This window comes from Chlamydotis macqueenii, chromosome Z (assembly GCF_036417535.1).
Source record: "Chlamydotis macqueenii isolate bChlMac1 chromosome Z, bChlMac1.mat, whole genome shotgun sequence".
In the NCBI taxonomy this organism is placed as follows: Eukaryota; Metazoa; Chordata; class Aves; order Otidiformes; family Otididae; genus Chlamydotis; species Chlamydotis macqueenii.
This window is the reverse complement of record NC_141593.1, coordinates 67,962,351-67,976,026: the sequence shown is the minus strand read 5'-3', so window position 1 is coordinate 67,976,026 and position 13,676 is coordinate 67,962,351. Positions and strand designations below refer to the sequence as shown.

The 13,676-nt window shown below is 41.0% G+C and overlaps 1 protein-coding gene across 2 annotated transcripts in view; it reads left to right on the top strand.

Annotated features, from left to right (window-relative positions):
• The window catches only part of LPAR1 (lysophosphatidic acid receptor 1), a 75,899-nt gene that overhangs the window by 15,466 nt on the left and 46,757 nt on the right, over positions 1-13,676 (top strand). For both annotated transcript variants that reach the window (XM_086770858.1, XM_086770859.1), the window contains exon 2: positions 7,695-7,863. In XM_086770858.1, the coding sequence (XP_086626984.1) occupies positions 7,804-7,863 (60 nt within the window). In that variant the 5' untranslated portion in view covers positions 7,695-7,803. The remainder of the gene's footprint in view (positions 1-7,694; positions 7,864-13,676) is intronic.

The window sequence follows — 13,676 nt, the reverse complement described above, 5'->3', positions numbered from 1 at the left end:
GCTCCTGAAAGTGAAGACTGAGGCAGTGGAAACTGTAAGTCTCTTTCAGCTGCAGGAAGTTGCAAACTTCCCTGGAGCACCTTTTAAAAACTTTGAGGTGTACAGGTGTGAGCTAGCTGAAGACAGAAGAGAAAGTAGGAATTTTTTTTTTTTTTGCTTTAGTAATATGCTTTTGGACTTCTGCGTTTTTGTTTGATCTCATTAATTTAGGTCTCTTATTCCTGATTTTTTTTTGTAAGATGCTTTTCAGATGCCTGGGCAAGTTGACTTTCTATTTCCCAAGGTGTTGTTTGTTATTATATTGTTTTGGTTTGGCTTAAGTAAAGGACCAGCTGTTGCTGTTTTCAGTAGCAAGGTGATACAGAGCTAAACATGCTGCTGTCCTGCTTTTGATGCTTATAAGCGGCTAAGAGGTGGTCGTGTTATGTATTGTGTGGAATGTATGCTTTGGCTGACAAAGTGGAATCAAAGCAGGCATCATACAAACACAGAAGCAGAACTACTGCTTACATGAGATCATGGCAATAATAAAATCCCTGGCTCTGTGGTCTGTCTTTGTGACACTGAATCACTTCCAAGACAATTCTTCAGGACATTGTCGCTCCAAAGTTGGAGCAGCAGTAGTGGTTGACAGTACCTGCTTTGACATATTCAGTGGATGGGTCAAATCTGAACCTGGGAAAGTTTTTGTCCTTCTGCTTTTTTGGTTGTTGAAGTCACAGGAGCTCAGTTTGTGGGGAGAAAAGAAAAAAAAAAAGAGAGAGAGAAAAGCCAGAAAGCAGATGATGCGCACAGGGTAAAAGGAGGATGTTTTTCAAAAGCCTGAAGTAGGGGATCTCGACTCCAGTGCTCTCATCTGTTGGGGTATTCATGTTCTTTTACCCTGGTGTCCCCAGAAGTTTTGAGGTGAGTCAGGCAGGATGCTAGGGATCAGCTGGCAGGTAGTGATGGCACTTGCAGTCCAGAGTTCTTGCTGGACACTCTTCTCCAGCTCTCTCTCAGCATTTAGGGAGGAGGCTGTCCTAGCCTACTTCGCTGTCAGCCCTTTTGCAGATATTTGTAAGCCTCCGCGATCGCATGGGATGCCCTGTAAATGCAGCTCTGCTAGCGCTCCTGCAGCTCTGCACATTGGGATGTGGTCCTGAGCTCGCTGGATGGAACATTACAAAATCTCGTTGTGCTACCATATAGCCAAGCAGTGATGGCAGGAGAGAGGGGTTAGTACCAACCAATTCTGATTTTCAGGCCAACCAGCTTAATTGTCCATTGTAGATGCCAGTTTATTTATTATTAATGAGTCATTTGTTGATGACAGTGAAACATTTAAAATACTGCATTATTCTTGTTGCATGTTTCCGTCCCTTCCCTTCCCTCCCTTTTATGGCTCAGTGATATTTTGTTTACCCAGTTTCTTTGTTGTTCATCTGTTATGTTAAGTTGGAAAAATGTTATTTTTTTTAAAAAATAATTGATCTGGAAATGTTTGTGCATTACTTGACCAATAACAGAAGTTCTGTGAGCAGAAATTATTTGGATAGAAATTGATTAACCCACTCAGCCTGCAAAAGAGAAGGTCTGATCTCTTAAACAAGATCTGCAAAGAACTGATATTTAATGTCAAAGTGAATTAACCATTAACTACTGCAAAGAAATTACTAAATCATTTCCCCAGAGGGGGATTTGATGGAAAAAAATATTTCTGGATATGGATTGATGGTTGGGGCAAATGTATGTGCTGTCTTTTAAGGATGAGGTATTATTTACATAAGCATCTTTGTGTAGTTGTTGCCTGATTTTTTGCCCCTGTGTGATGTGCTAAGGTAACAGCAGCCCAGAAAATTCCCCTCATTTCCTGTGAGGATCTCAGTTTCTTCTGCAGAAGTGAATAAGTAGCTCTGTAGCATTGCATCTCCAGCCTGTCATTGATCTTCTCAGACTGAGAAATCCAGCCACTTTCTTAGGGCTGGTTCTAACTTTTCTGATACTCATTCTTTCTAGTGGGAAAAGGCAGAGACTATCAACTGTGTTTCCCTCTGGGCTTGGGGTGAGGTTTTTTGCAATATTTGCAAGGTAGAGATTTCCCGTTGTTGTGTCTGAACCCTTCCATATGTCAGAAAATTCCAATAAAATCTGTTTTTCTAGATAGTGAAGTTGGACACAAGAAGTTTCTGGCTTTGCCGGCAGAGGCTGTTTCCAGGGGGATGATGGTACAGCCAGCGCAAGAAAGAGAGCCAGCGCAAGAAAGAGAGCCAGCGCAAGTTGTCCCACTCCTCTTTGAGACTTCCCAACCCCTCAGTAAAACCTACAAATCCATTTTCACAGTGAATTTATTCATTCTTAGAACAGCTTCCAAACGGGGAAGATGCTATAGCTCTGTAGCTCTTTAAAGCAGTCTGTCCAGTGACTAGAAGCAGTAGGCAGGAAGGCTTTGGGAGGAGGCATGTTTGTATAACTGGTCTGCGCTGGGACCGCAGAGGGTAGCGTTGCGTGCACTGTAATAACAGGTGTAACTTGTGCAGTTTGTTGGTTGTTGGTCTGAAGGCTTGCTGAATATGAATAGTTGCAACCACTTTCCTTTACAAGGATGTATATGAACAGTGGTACAACCCAGTCCGTGCTCACATCTCTCCCTGCCACATCAGAAATAGGTAATTGTCCTCCATGCTATTATTGACAAAATAATTTCCAACTCTTGCAGTGTCATTTCAGATTCACTGCTATTAAACCTGTTTAATCAGTGCTATATACAAGATCTATACTGGTACTTACTGCTATAGTGGTAGAGGGTGGATGTGATGACAGCCTTTATCCTGCTTTCTGGAGAGAGGTGATGGGTGAAAGAGCCAGGCTGACACCAACCAAGCTGCAGAATTTGTACAGGAAAATGTGTGTATTCAAATGCACACACTATCAACAAAGTTTGACAGGGACACTTAATTTTGTGCTAGCTTCCAAACTGTGTTGATGTATCTGCTGAGGGAAGAGAAGGGGAGGTCTGTTTTCTGAGACACCAGAAATTTAATGGGGAGAAAAGACTTGCTGCTGTTGTTCAGAAGGACTTTGTGTTAAGAGTACAGCAATGGGCCACACCAGCTGTCTGGAAATCACCTCTTTTATTTATTTTCTGCTCCTTTTGCCCAATACTGAATCACAGCTATTAACCTGTTGCAGCTCTTTTAATTGCTGAGTAAGTTAACACAGGGCGCAGGAGGTTATCTTCATTTGCAGGCACAACACACCCTGAACAGAGAGAGAGGCCAGAACTGGGAGGAAATATGGATTCTAGAGGTCATAACAACTTAAATTAGTTCAGCGTGTCCTTATGCTTTGCCTTGTGCAGCTCATTCTGCAAATTTATTTGTCACAGTACACCACGTACCAAACTCACTTCAAGATTCAGCAGTCTGGTCCCTGATGCAAAACAAAACGTTTGCTGAAACACCCCTCCAGACATGCCATGCGAGAAAGGAGGACAGTTTCAGTGTTTGAAGAGTCGCGATTAAATAGCTTTTTCAGAAGAATTTTAAGCCAGTGAATGGCCTTTGTGTAAGTGAATCTGTACATCCACTGTTCAAAGTGACACCGTCAGTGGTGGCGAAGGCTTTACCTAAAATAATCTAAGAACTCAAGAGAGGTAATATCTTTCTGTTAGGAGAAGATTTAACGCTCTGTAACTTGCAAAAGAAAATCCAAATTTTTGCAGTAGTTCCTAGCAGTCACTATAATAAAGGAAAGAGTAACAGAAAGGCCTCTTCTTTTTTCTTAGCAGGATGAAACTGAAAGCAATTTTTCTGCCTTTTATATTCATTTTCTTATATACTAGAAAGTGTATCCATAGTTATTCTTTTATTAACCAATCGGTTACTGGAGAGCAGAAAAACAGCTCCATGAGGTGTTAGTAGGTAACTAAAAAGTCATGTTATCGCCATCTCTGTAACAAGTGGTAAAATGAGGTGGTAGACAGGTCAAGTCATTGCTGTTGCTCTTCCCTGGATGGCATTTGTTTGCCTTTTTTGCCTTGTAAGGCTGCCGCGGTGTGGTCATGTTTTTATTTGTGTGCTGAACAAACCAGTACTTAGAAGCAGCAGTTGTTTGGTGAAGGAGGCTGCTGGAGGTGAGCAATGCCAAATCATTGCTTTTGGACAGCAAGACTTCAGATGCCACATGAAATTTTGAATGTCTCTGAAGTGACATCTGGAAGTGTGACCCTTATGTGAGATCTTTTTTCTTACTTTCAAATGTTGGGGTTTACTTTCCTTGACAGGTTTATGGGTCCTGTCCATCTGGGATCAATTAGGACTTAAAATTGCCCCCTGAGAAACTGTAAGTTAGACTTTTATTCACTAGCGGTGTGCAGGGAGGATAGCTTTGTTTAGCTAAGTCCCGTTTAAGAGCTTCAAGGTCAAATCAAATCAGTATCTTCAGAGTCGTGTAATCCAGAAAATTGAGGTCTCTTAAGTGAAGCTATGGTACCGAAAGATGCTCTGACAGGGGTGCAGGAAATGAAAGCTGAAATACAGCAACAATGCAGGACACTTGAAATTGTCTGACACTGGAGACAGCCACAGATTGCAAAAAGCCAATTTGGCTTTCAGTCCCACCACCTTACTCTAGCAGAAGCACTGTATGTTTATGGGCCCAGGAGAGATAACGCAGTGATGCAGAAGTTGTTGGTATTGCTATATCACTCCTAAATTGCAGATTGCTTGTACTGTGCAAGAAACTGAGGGGGGAAGAGGGTAATAGTTTTTATCATTGTAATGAATTTTCTGTAAGCAGTTTGTTCAGGATGATGTGTTGTGGTATGTATGCTTGCATTTCTCCTAACTACTTCAAGTAATGACAAAACTACATGGTTCCTCTTTTCTGTGGTCTCAAACAGCTGATCCAGGAATCATGATGCTTAATCATAACATGTCAAAGAGCAGTATGTTTTGTTTGGTGAGTCTGTGTTTCTGCTCTGCATGTTAGATATGTGCTGTGCGTCAGCTGATTTTTTTTCTCAATTAACCAAAAACTCAATGTGTTACTATAAATGACTTTCTAAATGTTGTAGTTTATGGTGAAACATCATTTATTAGAAATGAGTCACCTTCACAGAGGACAAGAAATGCTATAATCTTCATTTTACTAATTTTAGATACTTTGCAGTGCAGCAAGCCATCAAAATCTCATGAGTAAGACGCCACTCCTGTGCTTTTGTGTTTCAGACTTTCTTTTTTATAGAGATTTCATTTTCTGTCATAATGCCCTTTAGCGAAGTTCATTTAAGGATCCTGTTCCCTTTATTTGCAGTTCTTGAAAAAGATGGGGCTGCACCCTGAACTCACACGGGTATTAAGTTAGGAGCCACCTTTGTTTGCTTGAATGGAGTCCGCCTGCTCTTGCACTGCTGTGAAAGCAGAGTCCCCTCTGCACTTTGTTACTGCTGGAGGAGATGGGGAAGGTTGGGAGTGGGGGGAGAGTCCTTTTGTACAGTCCAACCTGTTTTCATCTGAAATGCTTTTAGGCGCCTAACCAGTTGGCAGAAAGTCTTAATCGCTGTGTACATCATGCTCAGGAGGTTGAGAAGCACGGTGTGTGCAGAAGACCCTTCCTTTTCCTGGCCAAACTGAGGGGTCAGTGCAGCATAAGCAATAAAAATGCAGGCGGGTACAGAAGGGAAAATGTGAAATGGTCATAGGCTCAGGAATTTTTTACTAGTCCTGTCTTCTATTTCTTGGAGAGATGTCAAAAAATGACTACAGGTGTATTTCTCCTCTAATCTGTGTTAAAGTGCTTGTTGGATTTTATGGGGTTAAGTTTTTTTCCGACATCTATGTGCCACCTGGAGTACACAGAGCTAGCTAAAGGCTGAATAGTCTTAAATTTGGGGTTTTTTTTTCTTAGTTTTCTCTTCTGCTCTGTGATGCTGCCTAGTAAAGCATTTTCTCTCCTTTTTGTATGTGGCAAACAAGATTCTAAGCATACCTCTGGTTTTGGTCTAAATAGTCTTCCCCAAATCTGCTTCATCTGTAACATTTTCCCCATCTTCATTATCCAAAAATGGCAGCAGTTCAGGACTAAGAGAAAAGAATAAAGTTTAAAAGAAACTGAAATGAGCTCCTGCAAAGTAGGTGCAGTGAAACTGCTGCTCTTAAGTACGTTTTGAGAAGAACAGAAACAAAAGTCTTATGAGATCTTATTTAAATTACATTTGTGACAGCTCACAAGACAGTGATGAAATGTGCTGCTTGAGGATCTTGAGGCTGTTGATGGAGTTTACGGAAAATCACTCTCTTCTTGGTCAAGCAGCAAATCTTCTCTAAGTCAGAAAAGCAGTACTTTCAAGTTGATGCTGTTTCTTTCATCTGTCATGCACAATGGAAAAATTAGTGAATTTTAAAAATCAGGCAAAACTCTGTTTTTGAAAAGAAAACAAGAAGCCTGAAGGATGTATAACTCAGTTCTTTGACTTCCAGTGAAGGCTTCCTTGGAGAAATGCTAGATCTCCATTTTCTGTTCTCTCCGTGAGTATAGTAATAGAAATTTGGAGCAAGTAGTGGAAAGAATGAAAGACTACTAGCAAGAAATGCGTAGGAAAGAATAGGGGTCACTGGAAAGCTATATAAAGATGGAAAAAGTGATCCAAGAGCTTGGAAGATGAGACAGCTACGTGTGACGTAAGGCATGCAGGGATGTGTTGAAATGTGAAGCAGGCATTTCAAGAGGATGCTTTTTAAGAAGGAGGAATAATTTCCACAGTGGCGTGCAAAGGCTGAGTTTAAAGGGACAACTTAAAAAAAAAAAAAAAAGACATAACTGACTCAGAAAAGCATGTGGAGTGCAACTTTCCTACAGCACTTATCTGTTCTTCCTTGGCTTGGCAACTAAGAAATGCCTTTGAAAAAATGAACCGGAGGCCAGGAAAGTTACTAGCATTGTCTGTATGACTACACCATGGTCTCAGTTTGAAAAATAACAGTTAGGTTTGGGGTCATTTTTGGTATATTTGGACGCTGAATACACTTCGCGCAAGTGGTTTTCTGTTGTGACTTACAGAATAGGAAGTGGTAGATCGGGAGAGCAATAGGTGTCTCTTCAAAATCCTTTCTGTGGTGGCTAATTTGTGGGCAGTGTTGGATACATCTGGCCTGATGGGGGAAAAAAATTGCCGTAGTCTTCATCTGGAATTTTTAAATGGGCTTAATTTCTTGGCCATTTAAAGTTTTTTCCCTTTTTGTTTGGTTTTCTTAACACACAAGAAATGTTCACGTGATCACTAAACTGTAAAACAATAGTTGTTGAGTAAATACATATATCCTGTATTCCAGCAAGTAATTTTATGGGTAGTCATCTGTGAGACTTTTTTTTTTCCTTTTGGGGTTGGGGAGGGGCGGGGAGTTAACACGATTCCAGTGCTCTGTAGGTGACTATCTTTCCTCGCAAATGTGCATGTGGTCTATGCATTAGCTTTCTTGCTGTATTCAGTTTCTGTGAAATCTAGTTTGTGTGGTTGAGTGAATTGTTCAGCTGTTCTGGACCAAATTCCGGTGTGCGCTTTGAAACTTCTGCAGATCTGTTGTGAATGGTCATGTAAGGAAGCTGGGTTGTGCAAAATCACAGGCTTGTTTTGCAGCAGCCAAGGGGCCTGGGTGTTGACCGCATACCCAGTTCTCTTGTTATTCTCAACATTTTTTTTTCCTTCCTACTAGGAGCAAATGCCAGCATGACTAGGGTCTGAGGAAGTGCTTCTGCGTTCCTACCAAGGGTTTGCAGGTGCAGAGGAAGGCTGCCAGGACAGCAGGGACGTTCTGAGCTACCATGGATATCCCCACCGATTTGGTGCCGTCCTCCATGATGTCCCAACCTGAGGTGATTGAGGTGAGCAGACCATGATGAAGCTCTGGCAGCTGAATTGACTGAACTTCTTTCTTATTTCCTCATTGAATCCTAGCTTTGTCCTCTTTCTCACTTCTGAGTCATCGAGGGAATTTTTCCTGAAATACTGTGTTAAAGACACTCATCATTTGCTAAGACTGTTGTTATACTTTGAGACATGACATTGCTGTATTGTACTACTATTCATAGAAGAAAATTTATGGCAAAATATGATCTTTATTGACTCCATGTAGGTGGTCCCTGCACGGTGGTTTGATTTTTACTGTGCCTACTGAATACAAGGTAGAAGGTGGTCATAGAAGAAGGTTCAGTTGGAATAATACCACAGGAGATTTCAGAGTCAGTGTTCTTATCAGAAAAAGCTGAAGTTTTAAGCCAAAAGCTGCAATAAAATTAATAATATACTTACAGTTACTAACACACTAATCTTTCTGTCATGAATCAACGTGTGTATTTAGACTTGATATTTAGAAATACCCAAGTGAATTCTTCAGCTCCAAGTACTTGTTTTTTTCTGGTGCAGTAAATATTTCAAACAGAAGAGGAGATGTTAGTCAAGATTTTGTCTCAGAAAAGCATTTTGAAAATCCCTTTGACTTCATAGAGACCCAAGTGTCTGTTGCAACTTAGAACTTTTAAGGATGTATGTTTTATTGAAGAGGGCACCCCAATTGGTTAAGACATATGTCAGAAAACTGGAGATCTAATGTTTATTTTGCTGCTGTTGTTTGCTGGAGATTCTTTGGCTGGGGAGACTACAGCTCTTAGCAGTATGCCTTGAGAAGTGCAGTAGTTCAGAGATCCCTGGACCCTGTGAAGTTACTGAAAACATGTCCACTAATGGAAAAGGGCTGAATACAGAATCTGCTTTGGGGAAACTTTCTCCTCTTCCTCCCATGTTTCAGATGGAGAACTAGTATTTTTAAAGTATTTTTATTGCTTTTCAATTGCCTGTCCCTGTTAGGGTCAGAGAAGGATTTTGTGTCTTCACAGCAGAACAGATCTATGCCTGGTGGGAGACGGATGCTGTATGCTTGCGTCCCAGGCCGCCTGGCTGCTGCTGGACTCTTAGCCCTTTCTGGAGACAGGCTCCCCCAGACCATCTCCTCATGTGCTCTGAAAGGCACTTGCACCCCTGTCTTCATGGGTTCTCTCTTCAGAGCCTTCTTTATATATGATAAATTTGTGTATCTAAGGGCTGTTGTTAAGGATAAATGCCTTCTCAAAGGGAAAATAATGTAGTGCAAGTGTGAATGGAAGAAAAGCTCTCAACTGTCAAGGACTTGATGATCAGCATAGTCACCATTCGGCTGTACTTAGGGGTGAATAAACACACATGTCCTGTGTCTGCAGGGACTTTGTGCTGAATAAATCCTGCCCTGAACTTGCATCACTAGACCAAAGACTAGAGATAAACGGATGATTCTGGTCATTGACCAGTAATCCAGACAGCTTTCCCTTGACACCTGGGTTTTAGAGACTGTGCTTCAATGAGGTTTGACTTGGGAGCAAAAAAGAAATGGCAACAGGAAGCAAAGGAAAGACTGGTATCTCAGTGTGGGAGATTATGGTAGAAAAATACCATTCTCTCAACTTCGTGTTGTAAAAATGGACACAAATTTGATATCCACGTGAGCAGACTTGTATGTGTGCATGTATTTCCAGGGATTTCAGTAAATCCTTGTGGATCTGATGGTTAATATAAGGCTTCAGTCCTGTGTAAAGAAGTAACAGCTCCAAACAATCAGCTGGGAGCCATGTGTATGTTTCTGAGGGTAAGGAAGAACTTTTTAACAGGCAAGGACGTAGTGAGACACACAGCTAAAGAGACAAAACATTAGATGGAAGTACTGAAGTAAAGCAATTTTCAGACTGGGGCTGCATGGGCTTGCCTTTCATGTTTGTGTTGACATACAAATTAATTTCGGATAAAGTTTAGAAAACTTTATTCATTAAAATACTTTTTTTTTTCTGGAGGACATTATTTTGACTTTTAAAACTGAGCAGATGCCACAGTCTGCCGCAGAAGGCATTTAGAGACTAATGTTTTAAGGAAGGGGTTTTTTTTAAACTTGGAAGTAGCCTTGCATGCCTTCTGCATGAGCTAGATGGCATCTCATTTACAAAAAGAAGTGTTTTGCTACTTTACTTTAAACTTTCTTTATCTTTAATCTCTTTCTATTATTTATCTTTAAACTTTCCTTTCGCATTGCCAGGACAGTTGGTTTCCTTCACATTTGGTCAATTTAGTCTCTGAAATAAATATTATCTATTCTGTATATACATGCATGTATATGTATACATTCAGAGGGAACTTGACAGGCTGGAGAGGTGGACTAGATGACCTTTAAAGGTCCTTTCTAACCCAGACTATTCTATGATTCTATGATCTCAGAAATAAATATTCCTCTATCTAAAACTAGTCCTTTAACTGCCCAGGGCAAACAAGAATAGACTCTTGTTTTCCACAGAGGAGAATCCCAGAGACTTCAGCAGGACCTTTTACAATCTGAAGCCCACTCTAACAGGTTTTTGCTTGGGCTTGAATCCTACAGATGCTTGTGGTGGCATCACCAAAGTGAGGGAAGTTCCTGCTAATTTAATTGCAAATGGTCTCTTTCTGAAGATTTGTCTTCTGAGTCAGGTAATAAAAGACTCACATTTTGGAAAAGTTTTTAAAAGTCATTTATTGATACCAGGTGTGACATTATTGTTACTATTTTTAAATATTCTTACTGCTAGTGTGGCGACACACAAAATGCTTTTGGTGCTCTCTACAACCCCCTACTGAAGCAACACATTTTCCCCAGTCTTGTCTCTTCATAGCCGCCCTGTGCACTGACGTGCCCAAAGCTCTCTCCTTCCATCTTCCCCGCCCCGCCCCCTGCTCCCGCCCGGAGCATCCTGTTGCCAGACATAAGGAGTGGTGATTAAGAGCACAAATTATAGTTGTCTTGGTCATGCTTAAATGAGAATGGTAAGTAAAGTTTCAGGGTAGTTTAGCTATCCATAGCTGCAGTATAGAGTAGAAAATAGTTCTGGGACACCACTTGCACTATGTCAGAGAAGTCAATGAAACAAAAAATTTCCAGAATATGCTTTGAGTTTTTGGCAACAGGGTTTTATTGCAAGACAGAATCTAGTGATTGTTAATTAGATAAGCCATTTTGCTCCTAAAGAGAGAGAAATAAAACATAACTGAACTTTTTTATTTTAAAGTTGGGGATATTTTGTGGTACATGTGATGACTTCATACCTCAGCTATGTATAAGCAAAATTACATCACAGAAACCCGATTAGTCTGATAATGCAGTAAGTGGAAAGTTAAGTAACTCTGTAAGAAGCATTTAGCATCCCAAAGGGCTTTGCTTTTTGCAAAAAGGAGACATAACAAGTGGTGATCTAAACTGATTAATGTACTCTGTGGAGTGATTAGTATCTTCTCTCTTTGTGAATGGCATTAGATGAATTTGCAGTAAAAGCTTTGAAGAAGAAATGATTTGAGCTGCAGTTGCTTAATGAACCAGAGACTTCCAACAGTGCTTCAGAAATACTTAAAACAAGAAAACAACAAAAATTCATCATTCTCTCTTTGCTTTTGCCAGCAGTGAATCCTACCAGCCAAATGCTAGAAATAAATGAGTATATTTAAATAACTGCCTTGCAGCTGTTCCAAAGAGAAATCCAGAGCAGTTTCCATTATAGTGGCCTTTCATGGCTGTGTGGTTACCAGAGCCAAAAAACACTTCTACCACTCTGTGCCATTGAATGCTTCTCTATTTTCCTTTCTTTTTGTTTGTATTAGAGTGGAATAGGTTTAAACTATCCTTGTCACAGAAAGGTCATCCTCAGTAGCTCTTTCCTCTTTATAATGATGCTCGAGAACAGACTCTTGTGTGGTGGCACAGCTGTTCTCACCCCTCTCCCCAACAAAGCCCAACACAATTTGCATTTAGGTTTGGTGCCCAAATTTCTGCAGCCAACAAATGTGCTGATTTTCTTCTCCCCTTCTAGGTGGGTAAACAAATTAACCTCTTTACCAAAACAGACCTCTAGGGGTGGTAAATAAGGTAAACAAAAGAACAAAATGAAATGGTGAGACTGAAAGAAACAATTTGTGATTAGAGGTATATCCACCCAGTTACAGGCATCATAAGGGAAACTTAATACCAGTATGTTGGATTTTTTTTAAAGTATTATTCTTGTGTTAGATGAGATTACCAGGGTCCGAAATACATCTCCATTTTGTTCAAAGTAGACCAGTACTGCCTTATAGGCAGCTGCTCAGTACCATATGAACAAGTTACTGATAGAGAGCCCATTGTTGCCAAAGCCTGGAGAGAGAAAGCAGTTTCACAAAGCAGTGCATCAAAGCAAAATAAACCCAAACTGCCTCATCTATATTTCAAGGAAAAAAAAAAAGTATTTGCCGTGGTAAACACAGAATAGTCTTCTTATTTCCATTTGGAAATCTCAATTTCCAGCCCAAAATTAAATTTGCTGTGCTCATTAACATAACTTTGAATAAGCATTTTGCTTGTAGGCTAAACTCTCCCAAGTGTTCACTTTGCTGGTTTGCTTGGTGAGGAGTGATGGAAGGTGTGCCTGGACAGGCAAGTAGCCCCAGTAGCCTACAGCATTTTTTCAGCATAAAAGGCCAGTCTTGCAGCTGCTGGAGCCAAGAGTTAATTCCCAACTTGGCTCACTGAACACCAAACTAGACCCAAAGGGTGCATGTTGCAATTCATTATGCAGGGAAACTCCACTTGGTGTGTTAGAGGTACAGGGTTTTTTGGTTTTTGGTTTTTTTTTCTTCTCTCATTTCTTCCACCCTGATGGCTTCTAAAGTGACACGGATAGGGGACTGTGTGCTGTACTCCTCTCCAGAAAGCTCCTTGCGGGACTGGGGTCTTTGGGGAAGCTCTGTCCCGCAGTACACTGATCCTGCAGAGCAACCTGCAGGGACTCACAGCAGGCCAGATGTCTGGCTACAATGACCAGGTTGAGGATGAGGCAGTTCGGCAGCCAGGTGCATCATGATACAGACTTTTTTTGAAGGCATAAGAGGTGGTGTATTTCAGCCACTAAATTAGCTGATGGAGTGTAATTGCATTCCTGTGTCTTACACAAAGCCAGGAGGTATTGAGCCTATGCTCATGTCTGGCTAATGTTTGTGAAGCTCAGCTTGTCATGAAAGCTCCCCTAGAAGAAAACAAACCTTGAAGAGCTTTGCAGAAACTCTCTCTGTACTCTGTATGGGACATTTGGGCTCAATTACCCAACTGGACATTTGGGCTCAACATGCGCAATCACGTCTCTCCTAGTACCCAAGCCAATTAGCTTATTTTTGCAATACCTCCATGTTGCAGTGGTGGCCATTCTTTCAGAGGAGCTTGGAAGGTAGAGACGGGCTGGCAAAGAAGTGCTATGTGGTCTGGGAAGAAATCTTTAGTAATCAGTGTTCCAGCTATTCTAGCCAGTGTAAGGGAGGATGTGATGATGTAAAACTATGCCCCGATTCAGTCTTTGTTTCCTCCTCAACTGGAAGACATTCTATGATTCTATGGCATTGATCAGAACATGTAGGTAGTGGCTTGCAAGGTATGCAGCTCATCTGAAAAAGCTGGATCTGTGGAAAAGGAGCAACAATACAGCAGAGTCTGAATTTTCGGGTAGGTTGCTGGAGGGATGCATCCACTCTCTGTCTTTCCTTGGATATTTTTTCCAATTCTTCTAGCTTTTTAATTTCCTAAATATCCTTTTACTTGCAAAATTCTGCAGTGAAAGAGACTCTG